The sequence below is a fragment of the Periplaneta americana genome, chromosome 8 (genome assembly GCF_040183065.1).
Source record: "Periplaneta americana isolate PAMFEO1 chromosome 8, P.americana_PAMFEO1_priV1, whole genome shotgun sequence".
Lineage (NCBI taxonomy): Eukaryota > Metazoa > Arthropoda > Insecta > Blattodea > Blattidae > Periplaneta > Periplaneta americana.
The window spans coordinates 122748347-122775789 of record NC_091124.1 but is presented as its reverse complement, the minus strand read 5'-3'; the positions used below and the strand labels follow the sequence as shown (position 1 = coordinate 122775789).

The 27443-nt window shown below is 33.7% G+C and overlaps 1 protein-coding gene across 3 annotated transcripts in view; it reads right to left on the bottom strand.

Annotated features, from left to right (window-relative positions):
• The window catches only part of Mcm7 (minichromosome maintenance 7), a 96040-nt gene that overhangs the window by 31925 nt on the left and 36672 nt on the right, over positions 1–27443 (bottom strand). For all 3 annotated transcript variants that reach the window (XM_069833562.1, XM_069833563.1, XM_069833564.1), the window contains 6 exons: positions 25010–25134; positions 10944–11124; positions 5246–5383; positions 4707–4889; positions 4142–4355; positions 686–981 (listed from right to left, as the gene is read on the bottom strand). In XM_069833562.1, the coding sequence (XP_069689663.1) occupies positions 686–981; positions 4142–4355; positions 4707–4889; positions 5246–5383; positions 10944–11124; positions 25010–25134 (1137 nt within the window). The remainder of the gene's footprint in view (positions 1–685; positions 982–4141; positions 4356–4706; positions 4890–5245; positions 5384–10943; positions 11125–25009; positions 25135–27443) is intronic.

The window sequence follows — 27443 nt, the reverse complement described above, 5'->3', positions numbered from 1 at the left end:
TAAGTATGTAAATAGATTTTTCAGAAATTTGAGTAACACATTGAAGAGCAGTATCAATAGCTAGCAATTCAGTGTCAAAACTGGAGGAGGATGAACATGGTATGGAATAACTTTCTTGATACTTTGGAATATAATACCCTGCTCCTGATGTCCCATTATTAGGATTTAGAGATCCATCTGTATAAATTTGAAGGTGATCCTTATATGTGCTGCAGAGTAGTTCCATGGAATCTAACTTAAGAATGTATGGAGGATCACATTTGGAATGATTTCCTGGAATTTGTATGCTATGTTCTGGAATCACCCATTTCCATGGACGAATTTCGTTCACAACTGGAGTTTTAGCAATGAGTGTGTCTGTGATATAGATTGGTATTTCTTCTTTTTTTATTTTACAGAAATTACACAGGATATCATCTGACAGTTTGAAGAACATCTGAGATCTGGATGAGGCTTGCAATTTTAAATGTATTTTTAGATCCTTTTGTAATATATAGTGTCTGATTGGTTGAATATTACATTCAATTTCTAGGGCAAAAGTTGATGTGGTTTTTGGTACTCCTAGGCATAATCTTAAGGCTGAGTTTTGAAAATATAATTCAAATTTGAGTACTCTTTCTGTTCTCTCCATAAAGAATTTTTCCTTGGAATATGGTAATCCCAGTTTTCATTAACATGACCTTACCTTGGCAATTGAAATGGTCTGTTGTTCCATCACCTCATGGATGGCTGTGCGATCAGAATCAGCCATCTTATCAAACTCGTCAATGCAACAAATGCCCTGGTCAGCCAGCACAAGTGCACCACCTTCCAGCATCATCTCGCCAGTGAGTGGGTCCTTCATTACAGCTGCTGTAAGACCAACCCCTGAGGAGCCACGACCTGTTGTATACTGACTGCGGGCAGCGAGGCGATCAATATAAGACAGCAGCTGGGACTTGGCAACTCCGGGATCTCCCATCAAGCAGATGTTGATATTACCTGCAAACATGGAACACTCGTTATATTTTAAAGCAAGAAGAGAACAAAATACTACTTAAAGACAATTTATATTAACCTTGAGGCTTCAGTCTAAGCCTTGAATCTTTAATTACTATCAACAATTTTGTCGCACTTTTTTTTTGTACCAGGGACATAGCTACTATGGCCCAGAACCTTGCAATGCATGAGAGCCCAAGCCTTCCATGGGGCTGAATTGACTCATTTTACATTTTCTTTTAGTCAGTAATCTGAATGTTAAAAAAAAAAATGAAAATACATAAATTAAAAATGCTTCAAAATGAAATGAGACATTATTTTCCACTCTTCTAATTTTCAGACTTCGGTAATTAAATTTGATGTGGACTGTACTAGTTTCGAACCATTATTTTTCTAGAACAACTCTTCTCAGGTTCTCAGCCAAGCGAGTTGGAGATTTGCTTCCAAGCTTTCGACGGCTAGCTCTGCCATCTTCTTCAGGGAATGAAGTGATGTGGGACCATGTCTAGTCGGTATATATGCAATAGTAGGACTTTCCACTGCAGGCCAATCAGGAGCTAGTTCCGACCGCCAGGCGCATTCTGGTTGGTGGAAGCAGTATCCAATCAGGAGCTAGCTTTTTATTTAATACACATGTTGTTGTTGTTGTTTTCTAATGCCAGGCATTTTTGCCATTTTTAGCATATTTATGTACATATTTCTCATTTTCATATTACATAAAATCCGGGCTCTATATACAATGTATTAAGGTTTCCCCATATTTAAGTCTAGTAATGAAATCTACCAATACTTCAGACTCACATTGAGGTATACGGTAATCATTTTCGCTTTTAATTTTCCATTTTGCATAATTCTAATGTAACAGCACTGAAAAACAAAGAAATGCAACCCACAAACATAACAGTGCCCAAAGTCAAACAAATGCAATGCGAAAATGTACAATAAGTTCTTATCAATATAGAACGGAGTAAACGCAGTCATTTTTAGATGTTGACTATCATCTCTGTAGAGATATGGATGCTTTCCGTCCGTTATTTTGTAGAAACAATGTACCATTACAGACAGAGTAGCTACCCTGGTTACATGAGGTGACAGCTAACCATGATTACGTAACTGGTGATTATGAATGGTGCACAGAAATTACATTTTAAGCATAGTTACTTTTTAACTGTGCTTTCATAATCCATGGTTACTATATTTTTAACCGACATTGATGCACGTGATCTAGCACAGCTCTCAATAAATGCAGATGAAGCTGAAAAAATGGATGTAGTTATGGGAGTTGGTAAAGGACTTTGCTGACAGAGAAGCAAGAAGGAAACCAATTAATTCAGGAACTCTTCATAAAGACTGATGGGATGTGAGTGACCTGATGTGACTGATGGTGAAGAGATGAGTCCAACTTATATTTTGCACTTACTGTGTATATTATTATGTAGAAAACTGGACTACGTTCATAAATTTTTTGTGCTTGCACGCATTTTTGAACTTCATTAATAGATATAGCGAAATTTCCTCACAATTATGTTACCTACCAAACAAAATGGTTAGGGGGAGGGCCATTGGGTGTTCCCTTGCAGGGGAAGGAGGCATAAAATGTAATTATGCCACAGGTTAGTATTACCTACCTGACCTTGATTTATAACACCAAACTGATAACTTCTGAGACCTAATGAATCACATTCATAAATTACATGAAAAGTAGTCTCTTCCACTAGTCCATAAAACCTACACCAATTCAAGTGGGAAGGCAATATGCAATTAATTTAATTTCATACACAGAATGGCATATGAGTAGTTGACAAATGAAAATTGAATAAAAATTATACCCTGTGTTATTTATGCTATTCGAATTTTGCATGTATGTTTACTGTTTTATGGAAATATCTATTGTAATATTGTAAAATGTTGACATGTTCCACATCTTAAAGCTTCATTGCTCATGTAAGATCTATGGAATAAAATGAATGAATGAATGAATGACGTTACACTGTCACTTTATATTCATTCATCTTTCAGTTAGTGTTTCACCATAATCTAGCACGTGGTATTCAATCCATGGTATGTATACCTCAGGAGCATGCGGGGTTGTCTCAAGGGGTACGTATTCCACTGATTACATACGTAAAAATGCTGTAATGTTTGAGCTATTGAGAGCAGAAGTGGTGTAAGTCAAAATTGGGTAATGAGATTTAAAGTAAAAGTTCTGTAAAATACAGTGCAAAGTAGCAATTAATATGTCCTTCGTGCTATAAATGACTACTAATAGTTTAAATAAATTGAATATTAATTGCTACTTTGCACTGTATTTTACAGAATGTTTACTTTAACTCTCATTACCCCTTTTTGACTTACATCACTTCTGCTCTCAATGACTAGCGATAAAACATTAAGCCTCCATTCTTCTGGAATATAAACTAAAAGAGTTATCACCCAAAAATTCAATTACTTCTCTCCTGTAACAACACATTCAATATGGAAAGCTACAGCGTACCATATAGACAATTTCACTGATGCAATTTAAATTTTTATACTAGGTTTCGAGTTTCTTAACAAAAAACAAAGTCACATGATAGATACATTTTATTACCATATCCATAATCAGCACATGCAAATTACCAAGAAATTTTCACTTTCATCCATATTATTAAAATGCTGTTGGTTAGTGTAATGTATATTATATTGTACATATTTATTGTATTCAGGACCCTTCTGGTCACTCAAATTCTTTGGGCTGATATCTTTAATGAATAAATAAAAATATTCGTAATTGCCCAATATACTTGTATACAGTTAAACCTTAGTATTTTACATTCTATAATGGCTTCATTGCCAGATGCAAGGCACTAGACAACAACATTCTATAATGGAGTTTCTATCGAAGCCTATTTTAAAGTCAAGGTAATTAAAATTTTTATTGTCCAAACTGTTATTTTAATGAACAATTGCTTCGTCTTAATTAGAAAAGTTACTTAATTTCCTGGTACGCTGATCAACTGTCAATTTCAACAGTACATTCACATTCTCATATCTACAGAAATGTAAGCAGTTTGAGTGTTCTTATAAATACAATGTTAGTGTTGTAAGCATTCATAACAACATAATGCAACAAAAACGTATCTAATTATCTTCTCTCTTGCAAATACAAAGTAACAAAAAATACCTCTTATCTTCATTCCTTGAGGACGGCGGTCTACTCCACCTACAAGGAGAAGTAAAAGAGCTTTCTTGACATCTTCGTGTCCGTAGATTTCTGGTGCTAAAGAGCCTGCTAGAAGACTGTAAAAGTCCTCTTGTGTTAGCTGGTGCACTTCTTCAGCTGTTAAGTCTGCTGCAGGAGCTTCATCTACTTCTGTTTTGTTTAGTCGCACCACACGCTATAAACAAAAACTTGAGAATTAGGTATTTTATGTATGTTACAAAATACATTAAACAAAATGTCATTCCATGAGTATTTTCAGTGTCTAGTTGTAGGAAAGATATTTAACACAGTTCCATAAAATTTCTTGCTTAGAAACAATACATCATTAATAACAAAACACTGTTCTTATGTATGCCTAATCAAAGTAGAATTCTGATAGACATGTCAAAAATTAACAGCTCAACAATGTGCAAAAAAAAAAAAAAAAAAGATGATTGCGGAATAATACATTTCAGAATGAGAGTAACATTTGTTATGAATTTAATAAGAAATACGTATAAAAAAAACCAAAGAGAAAAGGTCTTACATGAGCATCAAGAAATGTCTCAGACAGCAACCCTTGAACAATCTGCCGGAATCCTGTGCGAAGAAGTGGAAGAAATATTCCTGTGACTGAAACATGGTCTCCTGGCAGAGCCTGCCGAGTTACCTCACCCCGGCACAGAATTGTCAAGCTCCGAGGAATATTGCCAACAGGTACAGCATCACTCTACAAGCAAACCAGCAAACAATTTACACCAGACTTACTACAGAAACCTTCCTGAAAAAATTAATATAACAGAGAAATTAATCACTTTACGTCCATCCTAAACTAGAGGTTATCTTAATATGACTATATCCATAATTGTCAATCTTTTTTTAACTTTCTTTTAACACTACAGAGGATATTCAAAGTCAACAGAATAATTGTAATTCTTTCATTATCTTTAATATATCACAAAACAATAACAACAATTATATTGAAATTGTCACTTAAATTTCAAAATGAATCAAGGGACAGTGAAATCAAATATTAACAAATAGTACCAACCATTCCACAGCTTATACAATTTTAAAGGAACTTACGTGTTCTTGAATACGTAACTCCTGAAATTTTATGAACTTCGAACCACGGGTCTGCAGATATAGACGTCCACCAGCTTTGTTGACGCGACAGTCCTCACTAGGACACATCTGAAGTGGCATGAATGTAAGCGAATTTACCTGTTGATCAGAACAAAGTTCCAACTGTATCATTAGATGGTGACAAACAGAAAAGAATGTGAACTGTGAGAGATAGTTTACATTACATCCATTCCAAAAAGACGGTCCTCTTCAATATATTGTGCACTGCATTAAAATTCTGAGGAAAATGTATTATTGCTCTAAGAGAAGCACATGTGAGTGCATATGGCTTGCAATGGGTTTATGTCACTTACTTACGGCTTTTAAGGAACCCAGAGGTTCACTGCTGCCTTCACATAAGTCCGCCATCGGTTCCTATACTAAGCAAGATTAATCCAGTCTCTACCATCACATCCCACCTCCATCAAATTCATTTTAATATTATCCTCCCATCTACGTCTCGGCCTCCCAAAAGGTTTTTTCTCTCTGGCCTCCCAACCAACATTCTATATGCATTTCTGGATTCGCCCATATGTGCTACATGCCCTGCCCATCTCAAACGTCTGTATTTAATGTTCCTAATTATGTCAGGTGAAGAATACAATGCATGCAGTTCTGCACCGCGTAACTTTCTCCATTCTCCTGTAACTTCATCCCGCTTAGCCCCAAATATTTTCTGAGCACCTTATTCTCAAACATCTTTAACCTCTGTTCCTCTCTCAAAGTGAGAGTCTAAGTTTCACAACCATACAAAACAACCAGTAATATAACTGTTTTGTAAATACTAACTTTCAGATTTTTTGAAAGCAGCCTAGATGACAAAAGCTTCTCAACCGAATAATAACAGGTATTTCTCATATTTATTCTGCATTTAATTTCCTCCTAAGTGGCATTTATATTTATTACTCTTGCTCCAAGATATTTTAATTCTTTCACCTTTTCAAAGGATAAATTTTATTATATTTCCATTTCGTACAATATTCTGGTCACGAGATATGATCAGATACTTTGTCTTTATGAGATTTACTGAGTTTATGTCACAACAAAGTAAATTATTACAGATGATTTCGAACATATTATTTTTGGGTAATTTTTCGCATAAGAACTCTAAGCAAAATAACGTTAATTTCTATTTTGAACAGGATTCTTACGCCCATTTTTTCAGATTAAATAGAGTTCCACATATTCAATAGCACCATTGTGTTCTAATAATAGTAACAGTACCTACTAGTAGTAATAATAACATTATTGTTATTGTTATCGTTATTGTTGTTGTTATTATTATTATTATTATTATTATTATTATTATTAATAGTGTCTCGCTATTGGACATGGTGAGTGATATATTGGTTTATGTAAAGAATCTGGAGAAAGACATGGAGCTGAAAAGCGAAAATTTTGTTCTCAAAGAGCAATTATCTGAATTATTATCTAAGGGTGGCTGCCCTTTAATCCCTAATCAAATTAAATCTACTAATTCTGTTCGATCTAATGACCCCATTAAGAAGTCATACAGTAAGGTTGTGTCAGAGAATAAAGCTGCTGACAATCCACATACTTGTAATTCTGATGCGTCAGCAACAAGGAAGTCTGCGTGTACAACTCCTCTTGTTACAGTTAGACATAACAATCTTGAACTTAATCAGGCCACTGCTTCAACATCTGCCAACGACTCCGAAGGTTTTCAATTGGTATCTCGTAAGAAATATAAAAAAAGAGAACCCAAAGTTGGAACATTGGCTACAAGCAACATTGAAATGGCCCCTGAGAGAATAAAAACTAAATCTCTATTTGTTTCGAGATTTAGTTCAAAAGTCAGCACAAGCAATATAGAGGATTCTCTGAAGATCAACTTCAACTAAGATCTCTCGCTGTAACTAAACTAAAAACTAAATATCAATCATATTCTTCCTTTCACATCACTGTTGATGTGAGGGATTTTGATTCCATTAACAATCCTGAAGTTTGGCCTGCAGGTTGCCTAATTTCACCTTTTTATGGCAAACTAAAGCCTGAGCAGCATTTTATGCATTCTGCCAATTCGAACTCTGTTGATTCTCAGGGAAATGCCTCTTAGTCTTAGTCTTGCTCGCTCTCACTTTCAATGTTCAGTTCTATTAATCATCTTGAGATTTTCTACCAAAATGTTCGTGGACTTAATACTAAAGTTGATGAAATTTTTCAAAATATAGTGAGTAATAATGATATCATTATCCGTCTCACTGAAACATGGTTATCTGAGTCAGTTATTAATTCGAATTTATTTTCTAATAATTATACTGTGTTTCGTGCAGACAGGCTGTTTGAAGACACTAACAAAAAAAGAGGTGGTGGTGTCCTAACAGCGATTAGCAACCAGTTACCTTTTACAAGAAGGCGTTTTGACTTAGAAATTATTAGTGAATGCGTATGGGTTGAAATTAGAAAGGCTGATGGTTTTAATCTGTTAATTGGTAACCATTATTTCTCTCCTGATACAGATCACAGCCACTTAAAATCTTATCTTAATTTTCTTGAAAAAAATCTTGACACTCATAATTTTAGAATAGTAATCCTTGGTGATTTCAATACTCCGGGTATGAACTGGTCAACTGGTTTTAATCTTAATGACACTCATTATTACTCTAAAATTAAAGCTAAGGATTTATATTCCTCGTCCTGCCTTCTTGGATTAAATCAAATTAACTCTACCGTTACGAGTAAAAATCTTCTTGATTTGGTTTTTACTAATGTCAATAACAGTACAGTTAAATTTGCCGATCACTCTCTAGTTTTAGAGGATTTTTATCATCCATCTATCTCTATTTACATTGAAGTAAATTTATCGTTACCGGAACACTGTCAAATCAGTTCATATTTAAATTATTCTCAAGGTGATTATCTGAATCTTTATTCTATTCTATACAATTATGATTGGACTAGCATATATCAGATTACTGATGTAAACACTGCTGCAAATTCCTTGTCTCAAATTATAAGCAATGCTATATCTCTTTGTGTCTCTGTCACCTTTGTTAAAAAATCGCACTATCCTAAATGGTTTTCAAACGAATTACGTCAGCTTATTAAGAAAAAAAACAAAGCTCATAAAAATTACAAAAAATATAAAACTGATCATCATTATCAAATTTTTTCTAATTTTAGAAAACAAGTCAAAGCCATGATTAAATCCGATAAATTCAAATGGTTACAATCAATTGATGATAACCTAAAGCATGAACCAAATAAATTTTGGAAATATGTAGAAACGTTTCAAAAAACTAATAGCAATCCCACAGACTTAATAATAAATGGCGTTCACATCACAGATGAAAAAGAAATTGCAAATGCATTTGCTAGTCAATTTAAATCTGTTCAACAAAATTGTAACTCTAATTTCATTACTTATGATTCTAATATTACTGACTGTTTGCCCCTGCCTAAAATTACATCCGATGATGTAACTAAAGCCATTAAAAAGCTAAAGCCTAATAAATCTGAAGGTACAGATAGCATTCCTAATTTTATAATCAAGGGTTGCTCTAATATTTTCATACCCATTTTAACTTTTTTATTCAATCTTAGTTTAAAAACAGGAATTTACCCATCACTTTGGAAGGAAGCATCCATTATTACAGTTTTTAAAAATGCTAATAAAAACAGTGTTACTAATTACAGACCCATTTGTATCCAAAACAATTTTTCTAAAATTTTTGAAAAAATTATTCACAAACACATTTCATTTTATGTCAAAAATAAGTTCAATTCGGCCCAACATCGATTTACTAGAGGGAAATCTACTACTACTAATTTAGTTTCCTATCTCAATCTCATTATGCCTGTTGTCGAAACTCAAGGTCAAATTGACTCAATTTATTTTGATTTTAGCAAAGCATTTGATGTTGTTCCTCACAAAATGTTATTAAATAAATTAAGTAATTTTGGTCTCTCCGCTAACTACGTTAATTGGTTTGAAAATTATTTAACAGATAGACAGTCTTGTGTTCGACTAGGTAATTCTCTCTCGGTTCCATTTAATAGTGTATGCGAAGTTCCTCAAGGGTCTACATTGGGACCTCTCCTATTTTTATTATTTATAAATGATATAAGTAAAAGAATAAGTTCTAGCTGCCTTTTATTTGTGGATGATCTCAAAATCTTTCGTAAAATTAATAGTTCGGCTGATTGTCAAATTCTTCAAAATGACATTAATTCAATTTTACAATGGTCTGTTGAAAATGGAATGAAAATTAATCAATCCAAAACTTTTGTTATTTCCTTCTCACGGAAAACCACTTCCCAAAAATGTAATTATTCTCTTAGTAATGTCGTAATTACTAAGAAAGATTGTATTAGAGATCTTGGTGTCTTACTTGATTCAACATTATATTTTCATGATCATGTGTAATATATTTATACACATTCATTAAGAATGCTTGGTCTAATTAGATCTATAACTTATTCTTTTTCTACTCCTATGTGTTTATTAATTTTATACCATACATTGGTTAGATCCAAGCTTGAATATGCATCTGTTGTATGGAACTCCATTACTTCCACTGACTCGGCTAAGCTAGAGAATATTCAAAGAAAATTTGTTTCCTTGTGTTCTTATAGATTTTTACCAAATTCCGATTATAACTATGAGATTAATTGCAAATATTTTAATTGCGGTAGTTTGTTTACCAGACGTCAGGATCTTGATTATTTATTTTTTTGTAAAGTCATTAAGGGTGATATTGATTGTGAATCTTTCATAAGCAATATCAGTCTTCATATTCCTGCTAAGGGTTTAAGATTTCATAAAATGTTTTATAATAGGAATTCTAAATCTCTCTCTCCGGTCTGCAGATGTATTAAATATGCTAATTTGCATGGATTGAACTTGGATCCATTTAATGTGTAGTATATCTTTTCAGTTTTTATGTCAGTTTTATTAATTTATGCCATTGTCAAGATATGTATTATACTATTCTTGTCAATTCATATCTTTACAATATTACTTATATTATTCCAGTCTTCATTTATTTGATTTCATTAATACATTTGTAATTCATTCTATTCAATTGCCATTATTTTAATTATCTCACTGAACTAATTTTAATAATTATTATTTGTGCTATTTATTTTGTTGCATTTGGTCAATTGATTAATGTAGACTATTATATTAATTGTATTTCATCTCACTGCCATTTCTATCATTCATTCTCATCATCATTTGTTGTTTTGTTTGTATTTGTGCTAAACTGTAATTGGCCTTGTGCTGTCATTTCGCACATTAATATTCTAAATAAATAAATAAATAAATAAATAAATAAATAAATAAATAAATAAATAAATAAATAAATCATCATCATCATCATCATCATGATTATTATTATTATTATTATTATTATTATTATTATTATTATTAAACTGGTTTGATTTATTCCTTACTTTAATAGTTTAATTTACACTGAGCTGAATTTATTACACAGTCACAATATGCTTAAAATAATTACAAAATCAAGATTGATCACTTGTTTTCCTGCAAATGATCAAAATTAGCTCCTGACAACTCACATTTCATCATTCCTCATTTAATGCATAGCAAGCAAGTAAAATATTTTCCTTGCAACCTCACTGTATGCCAATTCCTTCAAAACAGTCTTGTCCAAAGCAGAACATAACATGCACTCACTGGTTGATATGTCTCTGCACCACACTGGTCGCAGGTATATGTGGCAACCACCATCATGGGCTTCACCTCAGTGCACCGGGTAACTATGCCCCTCACTGTTACCAGCTTCCCGATATGCTCTGCCTTCACATCACGAATTGGAACTGGCTTGTTAAGGCTCTGGTCCTTGAAGTAGATCTCACTGCAATAACATGAAATTCTCAAATGGTATCATTCCTAGCTACAAATGTATAGGTCACAGCTGCAATTCTTTGTTTTGTATAGCAGCAAGAAAGAGGATAAGACACAGTATTAGGAGGACAAGTAGAAGGAGAGTAATAAAGAAACAGGGATGAAGAGGAGGGATACGAATTAAAGACGAAATAGAGAATGAGGGAAAAAACAGTACAAGAACTAATGCCATCAGAACAAAGAGAAGTAGGAGCAGAAAAAGTTACGAAGGTGAATGACAAGCAAAGCACAACGAAAAAAAAAAAAAAACGTGAAAAATGAGATGAAATGAAGAATAGAAAGAAAGAGAACAAAAAGTAGAATAAAAATGTATAAAACGTGGAGCAGAAGAGAAGAAGGAATTCATTGAATAATGCAGTGTGTGTGATTAGAATGTAGTGATCTGGTTAAGAGGATTGAGATTCAGAAGTATGGTTATGCTAAGTGCTTACAATTAGTGAGATATAAAGAGTGATTCACGAGGAAAGGTAAAAAATTTAGGATGTGAATTCTGAAGTCATTCTGAGTCAAAAAGTTCATATGAATATAGGTCTGTTTTCGAACGGTTAAAGAGATACGGCTCTTTGATTTCACAAAAACTTCTAAGATTCCATTGTATTAACTCGCATTTAGAGACAGATAACGGACAAATTTAAAGTTTATATTCACATATGCATACATACCTAATATTCTAGAAGTCGAAGTCGATGTTTTCGCACATTTTCAAAGGTACCTTCTTCTGCTTCAATGCACTGTTGCACTCGGGCATGAATCGCGCTAATCGCTCAGGAGAGTTGCACGTAACTGTTCTTTATCCCACATCCAAAATACGGTCAATTAGCGCCTCCCTCGTTTCCCCCTTCCTTTGCTATACCAAGTCTTTCATCCAACCCCATAGACAATAAGTACTCTTCGATATAATACCCTTCTGTTCAGAAAGCATCGTTCATATTCAGCAACAGCACGCAAGGAATTTCCATCGCACAAACCATAAACATACACAATATCGGCATATTCTGTGGTCGAAAATTTATAAGGCATCTTGAAAAACACAACAACACTTCCGATAACTGTACCTTTATAACTACTGTACTGTAGGTAGCTGAGTGGACTGCTGTGAATTGATTATAGTGTAGGCTATTTGTGTTATCTGCGGGTTATGTCATTACATCAGACAAGGGCAGGCGATTGGACATTTGTAATGTCCCACCACCTGGTTTCTTTCTCTTATCTACATCGTTCACAATGCAGATTCCAATGTTACATCATTCATTGCGACCTTGACCTTGTCTCACGCCTCGTCTCACGTCAGCAGCATATGTTAACATGTGATTCACATTGGGGCGAGACATTTTACCAAAAAATGCATCTAGCTCCGCCATCGTTCGAAAATGGACCTATGTTCATATGAACTTTTTCACTCAAAATGGCCTAAGATATCATATCCTAAATTTTTTACCTTTCCTCGTGAATCACCCTGTACATGAGTTATTACGCATAAATAATCATTTGAAATATATTTCCCCCCTCCTCTAAGCCAAGATAATACTTTGTTACTGTTTATAAAAGAACAGTAATGCTTACTGTTTATAAACGAACAGTAATGCTGGAGTCAAATGATAAACTCGATAACATGAACATACATTATAAATTATAATATAAATGTATGTAAAATAGAGCTGTAAGTAATAAATCTGAATTAATAAGACTAATTGTTTATATTGGATTAGCACTGAGCAGAAAAATCCATTCATTGCATCCCAAAAATAAGTAATTCATATGATCTGTAGAGCATTACCCATGATGCAATCAGAAGGATATTACCCATATATGATACAGACCTGTTAAAAAGAATATTAGAGTGGATTAGCTACAAACCACAAAGAGTACTTGAAAACTACAGAAGACTGGAAAAATAAAAATATGTCTTCTAAATACAAAATTCAAACAGAAACATCTGAAGCTAGATATTGCTGTGCTGAAAGAACATTTACAGCAGATATAACTGCTAGACATTTTTTATGGGATTATGAAACAGCACAGCTAAGAGCTCGCATTTTCAGAAGTTACATAGTGGAACAAAGTAAGCTGTCTGTAGTCTCAATTAACAGTACAATACCTTCGTTGATAGTGTCAGATTCTTTAGGGCGGTGTTTCAAAAAATGTTTAATAAAAAAATACCATACTGCTTCACCTGAAGTAAAAAATACTATCTGTGTGTAACCAAATTACTCTGTGCAGACTTCCTCAAACTTTTACATGATGAGATGCTTCCATTGCCTTCTATTCACCATTAATTAGTCACCACTTTATTCTGAAAAAAATTCGATCTTTGTCTTTATATTCAGGACAACTTATTTCCAAATTCCTAAAAGTTCACTATATAAACCAAATATTATGAGTTAGTATTTCGTTGCATACAAAACACAGTGCATCAAAGACATCTTCATTTCAAACATGTATAAGAGTCACTGCACACCAAATCACACAAATTTAAAGAAAATTTGACCCTCCTGTCCTCGACTTCGCTGAAATCAAATTTATATATTCTATGAATGAAAAATAAAACAAGTGTTTTTTTAATTTGTCTCTCTTCTGATTATTTGGTAACTAGAAAAAGAAGTTTCTGAAATATTGCGCACATAATTGTAGTTAATTCTGAACATTTCTGGTATTAGTTGTCAGAGACATACGATCTTCAGCTCATTTTGAAGGTTAAAATACGTACTTCGTTCATATGTAAAACAAAATGCAATTCCTTAGATATTTACAATTTCTACAAAACACTTACATTATAAACATTATTTTCAATGCCAGAAATTCGCTTTAAAATTCCAAAGAAAATTTCATGACTACATCAAAGATATTACATACTCCTAGAAAAAAACCAAAATGGTATTCTTAATAGGTACTGAGAAATTAAATATATTATCAAGTCATGCATCGTGAATTGACTGACTGGCTCACAATAGTATCACTGTGTTACAGTGTGGTGTCATGTCACAATGTGTACAAGGTCGAAGTTCAGGATGCATTGATAAATCATTGATCACTTTACAGTTTACCACGTTCATCATCTTATTTTACACAAACTCAACATGCCGCTTTATATTTAATTAACATTATAATCATTTGTTAAAATATGTAGTATTTAATAACGGTAGTCATTACTTTTTATGCCACACTGTTTTTAAAATTATAATCACTCACAAGGCAAATAATTTTAAATGTCAACCATTCTCCTCTCACTTTGAAATGAAGTTTTTATTATAGCCTGCAATACTAATATTGGAACAACAGATTGTAGTTGTAAAGTGCCTCGTACTACTTTTGCCTGTTTATACCTTGACTGAAAAACATTACTACTTTACACATGCATACAACACGATATGTTGAAAGTCTTAGGTCACCTAAAGACAACTGCTGAAGTGCTGAGGGGAGAGTATTTCTAAACTTAGAGGTTATCTGTTTATTTTTAGTAACACAGCACCACTGATGACACTCCTTTCATTGAGGAGTAGCCTCCTCGCCACTCCTTGTTGCTCCAACTAGCACAGGTTTCACTCAATGTAAGTCTTCAGTCCTGAATACACCACCAATAAATTATTTCTACTGTTACTTTTTATTCAAAGAATATAATGATATAACCTTCTAACAGGAGCCCATTTTATGTTTTGATAAAATGATACGAATGTGGAATGACTACAATTTACAGAATCTTCAGAATAACGATTTACATATTAAGTTGCATGCAAATTTACGGAAAAAATATTTAATGAATGACTAAATAACTGTGTCCACCCAAAAAAAAAAAAAAAAATCAGGAAAGTAATTTAATTTAATGTAGGAAATGCATAAAAAATTTCGAGCAAATACTAAGTTGTCATGTTTCTTATGTGTTCGGTTTGACATGGAATGACTCATAAAGTCATAAGAGAAAATTTGTAATATAACATCGTTGTTCCTGCAATAATTCCTATGTGACATATTTATTCATTTTCAGATTTTTGCTCTATTAAATAACTTAAATACTGATACAGCAAATAATAAAATCTCCTAAGGTAAGAACACCTATAGTCGACACCAATTTTTGAAATGTTTGAAGTAAGGTTAAATGTATTTCAAGGAGGTAATGGATAAATCTGGTAACACTGGTGAACCCTCTCCTCTGCAACATCATAAAAGTTTGAACTTGTGTGACCATTACATGTGGATTATGCCAGACTGAAGAAGTGTGTGTTTAGAATGAAATAGATCTAGTGAATGGCTTACAAAATCACAAGAAGGTATACATTTAACTTTTGCTTAAGATACATTTCTTTGCTTTATATGCTAGTTACATGCATTTTTAGAGGTATACATTTAACTTTTGCTTAAGATACATTTCTTTGTTTTATATGCTAGTTACATGCATTTTTAGGATACAGGATGTGTAATATGGTTCTGTTATTTCTTGTTATAAAAAAAAAGCACGTTCTTAACCTAGTAGCAGGGATGTCAAACATAGGTACTTATAATTTGTTTTTTCCCTAAGGTTGACAGCTGTCAACTTTAGGTTCCCAACTTAATATTGCATTTTATAACTAGTTTAAACAAGCTTCCCACAGTGTGCATGAATATCTTTATTTTTCGACTACAACTCTTAGAACCTATAGCTGTCAGGGGCTGTCAACCTTAAGTACCCAATATGTCAGCTTTAAGAGACAATATTGAAGAACCATTTTTTTTAGACAAAACATGGCTCCTAAAAAAATTCAACAATATTCCCAGCAATAAAGAAGTAAAGCACACCTGTTGGGAAGCATGTAGTCTAATTTTATGAACAAAATTGACAACTTTTCAGGAAAATAATGGAGCTTGCAAGGCTCCACACAGGATTCTCTGGAAGAAGGTAAAGATCCTACAGCTACAACAAAATATACCAATAGATATGAATGCATTAGAGCTACAACCTCAAACAGAAGCACCTAGGCCCACGACACTAGTTTGTTCAACTAGAACAGGGATGTCGAACAGCGCTCTTGAGCTGTGAAATGAAGAGCCTTCACTCCTTCCTTACCGTGCAACGGTTGAACACAGATAGCAGGCAGACCGGGCGAATGATCGTAAACAAAAGCGAAAATACTGATGCGGCAGCTGGTACTTGGATAATTTTTATATATCTTACTAACTGATTAGGAACTCATTTTAGATTTGCACTTGATGAAGTCTGAAGAACAAAAAATGTAGACCTACATAAGGATGAATGTTGCTGCTGCAGAGATGACGATGACGACGACGACGACGATGAAGATGATATTTTATTTGTTGGATCATTCCATGAATGTTGTTTATTGGAGACGAAAATAAATCATAATAATACTGTTGTTAATATCCTGTTTAAAATATCAACTTAGTGTGTATGTGTTGTAGCAGTGCAACTTCAAATTCAGAAACGTAAACTGTTTTGATGTATAACATTAATTACTTTTAGCGTGACTTGAAATTTGTTCATAGTTTTTGTTATAGATTCAAAAATATCTTCTCCTCGAGTTCGATCCTTTAGTGAAACGACATCAACAAGATTTCCATAAACATTGAAATCTGAATCGACACTCCTTATGAATATAGCTAGCTGTGCCGTATCTTTGCAGTCGGTACTTTCATCAAGAGCTATAGTGAGTAACAAGTAAAAGTTTTCATTCTTGCTATCAGTTGTCCCTCCAAGTTATCCTCCATTTCTGATATGCGCTCTGCAATAATATTACGAGACAAACTTACGGACTGAAAATCATTAATGTGTTCCGGACATATTTCTTTTGAAATAATAATTATGAGAGAGTCATTCACAAATTCTCCGTCAGTGAATAGCTTTGAAGCCGTTGCAATAATTTCACAAATTTTGTAGCTAGCACAAATCAAGTTTGTTCTACTAACATATGATGATGATGATGATGATGATGATGATTTATTTATTTATTTATTTTTATTTTTTTTTTTTTACAGCCTGCATGCTCCATTACTATGGAGTAATACTACATGCATTGGTTTAACTTAAACTATGTTCATATAATTACTTTATATTGTTCTAAAAGTTTCTTTATAGGCAATATAGATGGATGAATTTTGTACTTTTCTTTCATTGTAATTTGTCAAACTGTATATTGTTAGTAAATTTGATCAAGTTCTTCTGGTATTTGTGCACTAGTTTGTCTTTATTCACTGGCCAGTTTTCAGACTTTAGAACTGCCGCTTTCAGAATGCCTCTTTCTCTCTCAAGTAATTTACAATTGTATAACAAATGATCTATCGTTTGTTCGGCATTGTTGCATGGACATAATGGGCTATGATGATGGTGACGGTGATGATTATGACTATGATGATTATGATGATGATGATGATGATGATGATGATGATGGTGGTGGTGGTGGTGGAAGGTTTTTCTAAATTCAATCTTTATTTTAATTCCTCTACACTTTTTTCACGAGCGGAACCGGATTTTATTGGTCCATAAGCTTCAGCATGTGTTGAATTAAAATGCCTTTTAATATTATGATGCCTTAAGTATCCAAGTTCCTTTCTACATACATATGTATTAACCAATGTGGCTTTCCGTCTTTTAAGATAAATGAATTAAGATATTGAATCATCATATCATATCCATACCAGCCGCCAGAGTTGATAAACATACTACATACAGGACACTGCTACAGAGAGCTCAGGTTGACCGTACTGACTGTCATTTCAGCTCAGCTATGGTAGGAAACAGTATTAATCATTTCACAGTTTGAGAGCGCAGTTCAACATCCCTGAACTAGAACCACCTATGCTCATGACACCACAGCCAGTTCAACCGGAACCATCTATGCCCACAACACCACAGCCAGCTCAACTATTAGAGCCTCCTTCACTGTCAGAAGACAAAGCATCTGAAATGGCATACACAAGCAAGAATTTTGTGCCTTCACTGTTCAAAAGGACTTTATTTTGGCCTCGCTCTGTTGAAATAAATGCCCCAAAAAGAAAGAGAGAAAGAATTTCTGCTGTAATTACCTCACCATAAGCATTAGAATATCTTGAAAAAAGGAAGATAGTAACAAGAGACTAGAAAAAGAGAAGAAGAATGGAAGAGAGCAAGGGAAGAAGAAAGGATTTTTCAAGAGAAGAAAAAGAAGTAGCAGTGGAAGAAAGAGAGAGAATGCCAGAATCAGAAAGTTCAGATGAAAGTGCAGTTTCATTGATGAATACTAGTGACTCTGAATGGTTTGAGGAGGATTCTGATGAGATGACAATAGAAAGTCTTGAGCAACAAAATCTTAAAGAAGGGAATTTCATAGCTTGTGAATTTGTTGGGAGAAAGACAAATACATCAAGATTTACTTACTTCTGTACTGTTCAAGAAATAATAGAAGATGTAATAAAAGTAATGGGTTTGAAAAGTGTTTATGCAGCAAAACAGAATTCGTAGCTGATGAAAATGACATTTCTTGCAAATATTTTAATCAAATATTTGGGTATGTGGAGACTCAAAGCGGACTGTAAGGGGAGAACAAATATGATGTGTGTTCAAAAAGCAACTGAATGTCAAGGAGAAATAACTGGATCTTTCCTTGTATTAAACTGATGTTTTAAAGTCTTTGCATTAAATTAAATTTATTTTAAAGTAATAGTAATTATGTAATTAAAGCCTAATAACTTATATAACGTGTTTTATTGTGCATACATATACATAATAATCTAAATCACACTCACATAATTTTTTTATATCAAAAATGTGTCAACAGGTACTAGACATGTCAGCTTTAGGGTCCTTTCTATTTTCGAGTGTCAACTATAGGCGTATGTCAAGAGGTTATTGTTAAATTTATTTTTGAATATAAATATTCACAGTGTAACAAATAACACATATGTAGGTTAAAATAGGGATTTGCAGGTGTCACAATATATTTTAAAAATTCTTTCTTACAGTAAAGTACAGTCAGAGGATTGAAAAAAACAGTATGTCATGTTTCCTTAACATATCGACTACTGATGCTCTTACCTTATATGTAATTATATTTCTTTCTTTCGAAAATGTAAGAATTCACAATCTCCTATGTACCACTGCCATAGAATGAATAAATATGTTTTTTCTTCCTACTAAAAAATTTTATATTTTGCACATAGGAGTTGTTGCAGGAACAACAACAATTTGCATTTTGATCTTTTACCATCTTCATGTTCTTTGGTTTGCCGAAACACTGAATTGTTGCAGTATTTTTCTTTTTTCAGCCACTCTAAAGTTTCTACTGCCATATTTACGCAATTATAATACGCACCTTTTTTCTTTTGACAAAATGTTGTCTCGAATACTGGAATGCATATTATATTCAATGGCATAATATATTTGTACACAAACACCATACTTAAAGAAATTTAATTTAAAGCACTTCAAGATACTTTTGCTGGGAAACTGTTGACAGATACGGCCATTGCAGATTTATGTCCTCTCATCTTTTGCACACTTTCCATTAATAATTTGACAAAAATTATTATTAATACAGATATTATTTTTAATTACGATAATGACTTACTGACACTTTTTTCTTTTATCCTGAAATGTTATGTATACAACTTTTAACAAACGCACATCTTTCAATAAACCAAAAGAATGTATCAATTAATGATGAAGGGATGGCATGATGTTAGTCATTGTCAATATTCTGACATCAACCCAGACCTATTAACTGGAAGTTTCAGTTCTGATACTTCAAGTGAGAATGAATGTGATGTATAGCTAGAGGTAAGGATGTCTTTCTAACTTGTCTTGAGTGGTTTTAGCACAGCATATATTTGTCAATATTTATTTTTCTGGATTTTAGGATAAAAAATTGGGGCATGAATTATATTCGATGGCATATTATATTTGGGTAAATAAAGTACATTTTTGCTTCAAACTTTGTTTTATTCATAAATTCACGTTGACAAATGATAAATACTTATTTAAGTCCATGTATTATGTATGCATATGAAGCTAGTTTCACAACAGGCAATTGTTTGTTGTATCAATACTGAGAGCTGTAGAGGGAAGAATCATGATACATGCAACAGAAAACGACATGTTGAAAGAGCAACTAGTACACAGTTGATGTAATAGAAGAGACATATTTTTCAATAAACTCTAATTCTTTACAGAAGCCTATTTATGTGCTACGCACAGTAACGCAAGTGCTCAAGGACCACTATTCAGGATATGCTAATTTAGGAATGAAGAGAAGGGAGGCATAATGAACTTCAACATCGCCATGTTCAAAGTAGTCTAATGACTCCCCAATTTGAAACATAATTTGATATAATGTTTGGACATTGTACTCTAACAAAACACATGCACATGATGGACACTCCAAGCATAGGCTTTGTAGGCTACAACAAGAGAATGTCTGGTATGTAATTTATTAATTCTCTGACATGGAATACTACCAAAAGAAGTTAGTGTCTAAAAATGATACAGAACTCTGTAACTACTGCGTTAATGCATATTATAGTGTATGCACTCCAATTTTTTACAGTAATATGAAGGGGGAGGAAAAAAATCACTGCATAATGTATGCATTATGTTTTCAATTGCTACCTGTGGTATTATACAATCGTAAAGTTGGATGCACTTCTCATTTTAAAATTTTTAAAACGAGAGTTAATTTATTACGATTGGTTCTTTTTACAATGCAAAAATTGATTGTGATTGGTTCTTTCTAAAAGTTTAAAAACTTTCAACATGCTATGAGCAGCAAAAATATTGAGTGTTGCCTCTTGTAGTGTTGCTTCAATTGTGTTCTGTGGTTCTTATTGTGTTGCTTTATAACGAATTCCAAGTGTAAATATACATGTTACTCAGCAAATTTCAAGCTAAAAGTAATTACAGTAAATTTGCAAAAGTTCACGGAAACAGAGTAGCAGTTTCTGAATACAATTTGCATAGCTGGTGAAAACAGAAACAGACACTTTTGGAAACACCAAACAAATCAAGAAAAGCATTTCGAGGTCCGAAAAGTGACAAGTATTCAGCTAAATTTAAATCAGGTAGGGGACAGATATGCCGTTTTATGAGAAGGAATGGACTCTAACTTAGGGGAACATCCCTTTGTCAGACAATATAGCAAGATTTTTGGCATAAAATTGTGGAATTTCACAGATTTGTTATTCATTCATGAAGAAGGTAAGAATAAGAACTATTTGTTGCCACAAATAAGCAACACGGATCAAATTCCTGTCTACTTTAACATGCCGACTACAATAATTGCTAAGAAGGGAGAAAGCAGTATATTGATACATACAATCGGTTACAACAAAAACCCGCTGCACAGCGATGTTAGCAATAACTGCAGATGGGAGGAAATTACCACTGTATGCTATGTTCAGAAGAAAAACCATGCCGAAAATTAAATCATCTCAAGGGATTCATGTTAGAGTACAAGTTAATGGATAGATGGAGATATGGTACATGATTGGGTGTGGACAATGTGACAACACCTCCCTGGTGCTTTACTTCGACAGCCAGCTCTCCTGATGTGAGACAGTTTTCGAGGTCATCTAGGTGATGGCGCTATGAAAATTCTTTCAAATATGAAAACTGATATTACTGATTTCACTTCTGTTCTCTTTTGTTATTTAACAACGCTGTATCAACTACGAGGTTATTTAGCGTCGATGGAATTGGTGATAGTGAGATGATATTTGGCGAGATGAGGCCGAGGATTCGCCATAGATTACCTGACATTTGCCTTACAATTGGGAAAAACCTCGGAAAAAACCCAACCAGGTAATCAGCCCAAGCAGGAATCGAACCCGTGCCAAGGATTCGCCATAGACTACCTGACATTTGCCTTACGATTGGGAAAAATCTAGGAAAAAACCCAACCAGGTAATCAGCCCAAGCAGGAATCAAATCCGCACCTGAGTGCAACTCTGGATCGGCAGGCAAGCACCTTAACCGACCGAGCTACGTCGATGGCTACTTCTATTCTTCAACTCTTAGATGTTAGCATAAACAAACCATTTAAAGACTCTACCAGGACACTGTATGGGCACTGCATGGTGAATGGGGGCCATTAAATAATGCCGACAGAAAAAATTGAGCGACTAACAATAGAAATGATGTGTTAATGGGGTAAGAAAGGCTTGGGACATGATATTGCCAGCAGCAGATACAAAAAGCTTTTTAAGACAGACATTTCGAATGCTCTTGATGCTTTGGAAGATGACGTTATTTGGGAAGAGGATAACAATTACCGAAGTGATTACACAATACAGGATGGAAGTAATGCTGCAGTAAATGATGACTAGGGCTAGGATTTTGATGAAATTGCATCTTTTTTCTAGTAAGCCAGAAACATTGCTGCTTTAGTATTTCTATGTTATGTGATAAACTCAGTATTTTAAAACATATTTGTTAGGGCATTTTTTTTGCATTTTTTACCTCTTACAACTCATAAGAGCATTTTTTGTTTTAATCGGTATTTTTGGGGTATTTTCATTTAATTTTGGCCATAAATCCCCATTATTAATGTAAAATATTATTTATTTCCTTTGATATTTTTTCTACATATTTTTTTCCAATAACTACCCATTATTTTGTATATTATTTTAATCGTTTTTCTACACAAATATTGTCATTTTAACGTAGTACACCCCCACATAATGGATCAGTCCAACCACATATTCAATATAGACTCCTCTATACCTGCTAGTTCCAGACAGTGGCCTTGTGGTGGACTATATGGAACTACATCAAGTAAAATAATTAATTAAAGTGTACTACTTAGAAAAATTATGTAAAATTAAATAAACTTGAATGTTGGTACTAGAATTTAATTAAATTACTAATCTAAATATTAATATTCCTACCAAGCCAATTATGTAAGATCAATTTTTAGGGAATTTTTAAGGACATTTTTTAAAGATTTTTAGTTCATAAATGCATGTTTTTAGGAAATTTCTTCATGATTTATAGGTCATCAAAATCCTAGCCCTAATGATGACAGTGATACTGAAACCAGTACCGAAAGTGAATAAGGTAAGAATAGTGGTAGTGTTACATTCACAACATATACTTAGTTTTTTCTTTATTCGTATTCAATATTAGATCACACTTTGCTACATTTTGTATTAATTTCGTTTGTTACGTACTTCACATTATTACTGCTCTTATTAGGTATATCAATGCTCTCCAAGTCGTACAATAGATCATTCTCAATATTAATTGAATGTCCAATGTCGAAACCAGCTGTGATTATCATGAAAGGTGTCAGGTAGTTATGATTTTGTCTCCTAAAATTTTTTCCTCACAACGGAGAATGACAGTATGTCAAGTGCCTGAACATTAAAATAAGAAATAATTTCTTCCTCGCATATGATATGCATCCTGGATTTTTAATCCAAAAATTATGGAAAAAAGTGCGTTTATTATGCAAGTAAATATAAGGTGCTCAGCACACAAATGGCCCAAAACACAAAATTTGCGATTTAAGGGGAGAGGATGGTATTTTTTTAAACTTTTTTCCTATTTGGTGTAAACTATTAATTTTTTGTATGTAGAGAGCTCATAACTGTAGCAACTCAACCAAATATAAATATTTTGAAAAAAAAAAAATATTTGGGGGGCCTAATTTGAAAAAATATACCCAATGAAGAATTGTACTAAAACCAATATATCTAAACTGCCTTTAAAGATAGATTCAAACAGTTTTTTGCAATGTATTTGCAAAAGCATGTTCTACAAACTGTCTGTAACAGAATTTTGATATCAGTCCCTATGTTTGTAAAATAAACAAAATTTAATAACACTTTTCTGATTTCCTTTCTTGCAAACAAACGGACGTATTTTTAAAATGAAATCAATTAACAAAATTCTGTTACAGAGAAAAGTTTCCTAATAGTCTAAAGAATGTGTATTCTAAATTTCATGCATGTATCTTTAATAGTTCAGAAATTATATCCATTTTTGTCTGGCAATGTAGCAAAAAAAATTAAATTCTGGAAACCGATAAAAGGGGGCGTGTGACTTAAAAAACCATAGCGCAGGAAGTTTAAAAATGACTTCTCAACATCCGATAAGGGCACAAATACCCACAAAATGTTATGCAATGCATTTCATACATATCAAAGAGTATTTTAAAGAAAAATATATATATTTTTTTTTGAAAATTTAATTTACCAGAAACAACAATAAAAGAGGGCGAGTGATTTAAAAATCCAAAACGCAGGAAGTTTAAAAATGGTGACTCAACATCCGATAAGGGCACAAATACCCACAAAATGTTATGCAATGCATTTCACACATATCAAAGAGTATTTTTAAGAAAAAGACATCTTTTTTTTTTTGTTTTGAAAATTTAATTTACCAGAAACAACAATAAAAGTGGGCGAGTGATTTAAAAATCCAAAACGCATGAAGTTTAAATATGGCGACTCAACATCCGATAAGGGCACAAATACCCACAAAATGTTATGCTATGCATTCCACACATATCACATATCACAGGGTATTTTAAAGAATTTTTTTTTTTTTTTAATTTACTCATTCTTCACCAAAAAATACCATCCTCTCCCCTTAAGTTTATTACTTTAAAGAGCTCCTCTACTGTTCTCTTCAAAATGTAACTCTGCCTTATCATCATTCCCAGTTTTTCCATGAGATTTTAGCACAACTTTCGTTTGTGTATCGCATTCCACTCCCTGTTACAAAGAGGTACAAGTGGAAATATAATTTTGTGGGTTGGACCGTTTGTATGCTGAGCATCTCATGTGGTAACTAACATTTTGGTATTAAAAAGGTAGGCATAATGGCCAGTTGAAATTGATATAACTTGCATCTAGATCTACTAGAACAGAACACTTACAAGCGCCTCATGAGTTCTGTTGGATATTTGTTGCGTGGATCTCTCTGTTCTCCAGGCTGCCGTAGACGTTGCTCCATCAGCAAGCGATGCTCAATATAGACATCCAATGAATCCTTGGCCACCACCTGCACAAGTGCAACATTGAAGTCAAATACATTCCAAAGAAGTGAAATGAAATGTTGTGCATACCAGCAATATGCATGCTATCAAACACCGTAGTACGACTTTTCGTCCCAAGCACTTCATCCCAGGTCACTAACATCCCAGGAATTATTTTGTCACAAACAGTTTTCATACCAAATTAATATTCGTACCACGCAACTGGGACCAAAGCGAGATACTTTTGTCTCATATTTCTGTTCATTCCACTCGTTAGGTATGATTATAACGACAAGCCTATATGTTATGGTTAGAGTATTCTCAGAACTCATACAACATTGTCACTTAAAAATACAGTGCTTGTTGCTATAGCATTGCAAATCAATAGGTTTCTAAATTAGAAGTGTAAATTACAAAATTATTTGTAAATGGACCGGCCAAGGCTGACTACATCTAAAAGGAGGAAACCCAAACTCATTTACAAAGGGTTCTTATACACAAAAGAGAGGGAAAGAGATGTTAAAACAGAATGGAGATGTGAGAAGAGAGAACAGTTTTCAGTCGATTACATTTGGCCATAGGTACCTTAGAGCACACACATGCTCCAGACTAGGTAAATGCAAGGCCACAGAAGTCGATTCAAGCATTAGGGAAGGAGCTTTACCATCAAGTGAAAGTAAGAAATCATTAATAAATCGACATGTATCTTTCACATCAAGTGAAACATACTTCAATCTTCCCAAGGTAGAAATCATGCATCGCACTGTACAAAAAGTACAGCAAGCACATTTACTGACCAACCCAAAGATGCTACAGGATTTACAAGATATTCCTGATAGGTTTAATTTGACACAGATGGTCGCGAATAACCTCTACAGTTTAACAATAGAAGCAAACTGGCCGTGTTTTCAACAAGGGGCCAGATGTGAAGATTAAGTCGCTGTTCATACTGGAGATGTGATGGCACTTTCAGATCTGTGCCCGGAATAATGTACCAAGTTTATTGTGTACATGGCAGTTTTGAAGGCCAGTGGTTCGCTTTGGTTGTTGCCTTATTAAAAGTTAAGACACAGCAGTTATACATTCAATTTTTCCAGTCTATCAAAGAAGAGATTGAGCGCCTATTTTGTGAAACATACTCCACTTTTTTTGTCTCATGTGATTTTAATCTAGTTTCAATACTCCACTACTTTTGTCTCCTGTGATTTTGATCTCGTTTCAATAATGTTCATCTCCCTCTAGTCTCGAAACAGAACTACTGGCCATAGAGGCAGCTCTTTTACATGTCTCTACCTTATCTGATATATTTGTATGCATTTTCAGTGACTCGATGGGAGCTATTCTAAATATCATGAAATATACTCCAACTTCCTATGCACAAATTACAATCTCTATACAAAAAATATTAAATAAACTAAATCTTCAAAAAGAAACAGTATTCCAATAGATACCTAGTCATTGCGACATTACTGGAAATGAGATTGTAGACAATATTGCTAAACAGACAACATCTTTGGGGCCCAAACCTATGCGAACAACTTCTTTAACCAGTGCATATTCTGCAGTTAATTCTCATTTAACAAATTTATGTGCCGAATTATGGCTTTCTTCTGATAAAGGCCAAGTACTTCAAAACATTCAAAAGAAACCTAATGAATTACAAATGTTCCGCACATTCCCAGACACATACAAACTTTCTTGGCAAGAGCAGGACAGGCCATATTATCACTCAGAAGTATCTTCACCACAGTTATATACAGTTGACCTAACTTATGTAATTTTATCTTCACCACTTTAATCTTGTTGACTCTAGTAGTTGTTGCTGGTGCAACAATAACGAAGAAGATTTGGAACATATCCTCTTAAACTGCCCTGTCACAAGCATCCACAGAACTAATCTAAAATCTGCAATCCCTGTAACCTTGGACAATTCTCTCCAGTACATATTGAATACACCCCATCTTTGGAATGTGGCTGCTGAAATATATAACCAGCATCGTGCTTTTTACCCATCATTTGTAAGAAGAGGAAATTCACAGTAAAACATAGTGGAACACATGTTGTCAGCAAATGGCTGGATACACTACGAAGATTGAATAAACGCCATTAAGAAAGTATTTCCATATACTAAGGATGTAGGCTGCCTGTTCCATTTCAGGCAGATCTTGTGGCATAAATTACAAAGTGAAAACCTTACTCAGTGTACATGGAAGAAAATATCGACAACATTCGCTCCCAGTTTCATTCAATAATATCTTTGGCTTTCATTCCCTTCAATGAGATTGACAATGGGCAAGATGTGAAAAATGTATTTGACACTTTGAAAGAAACCGTT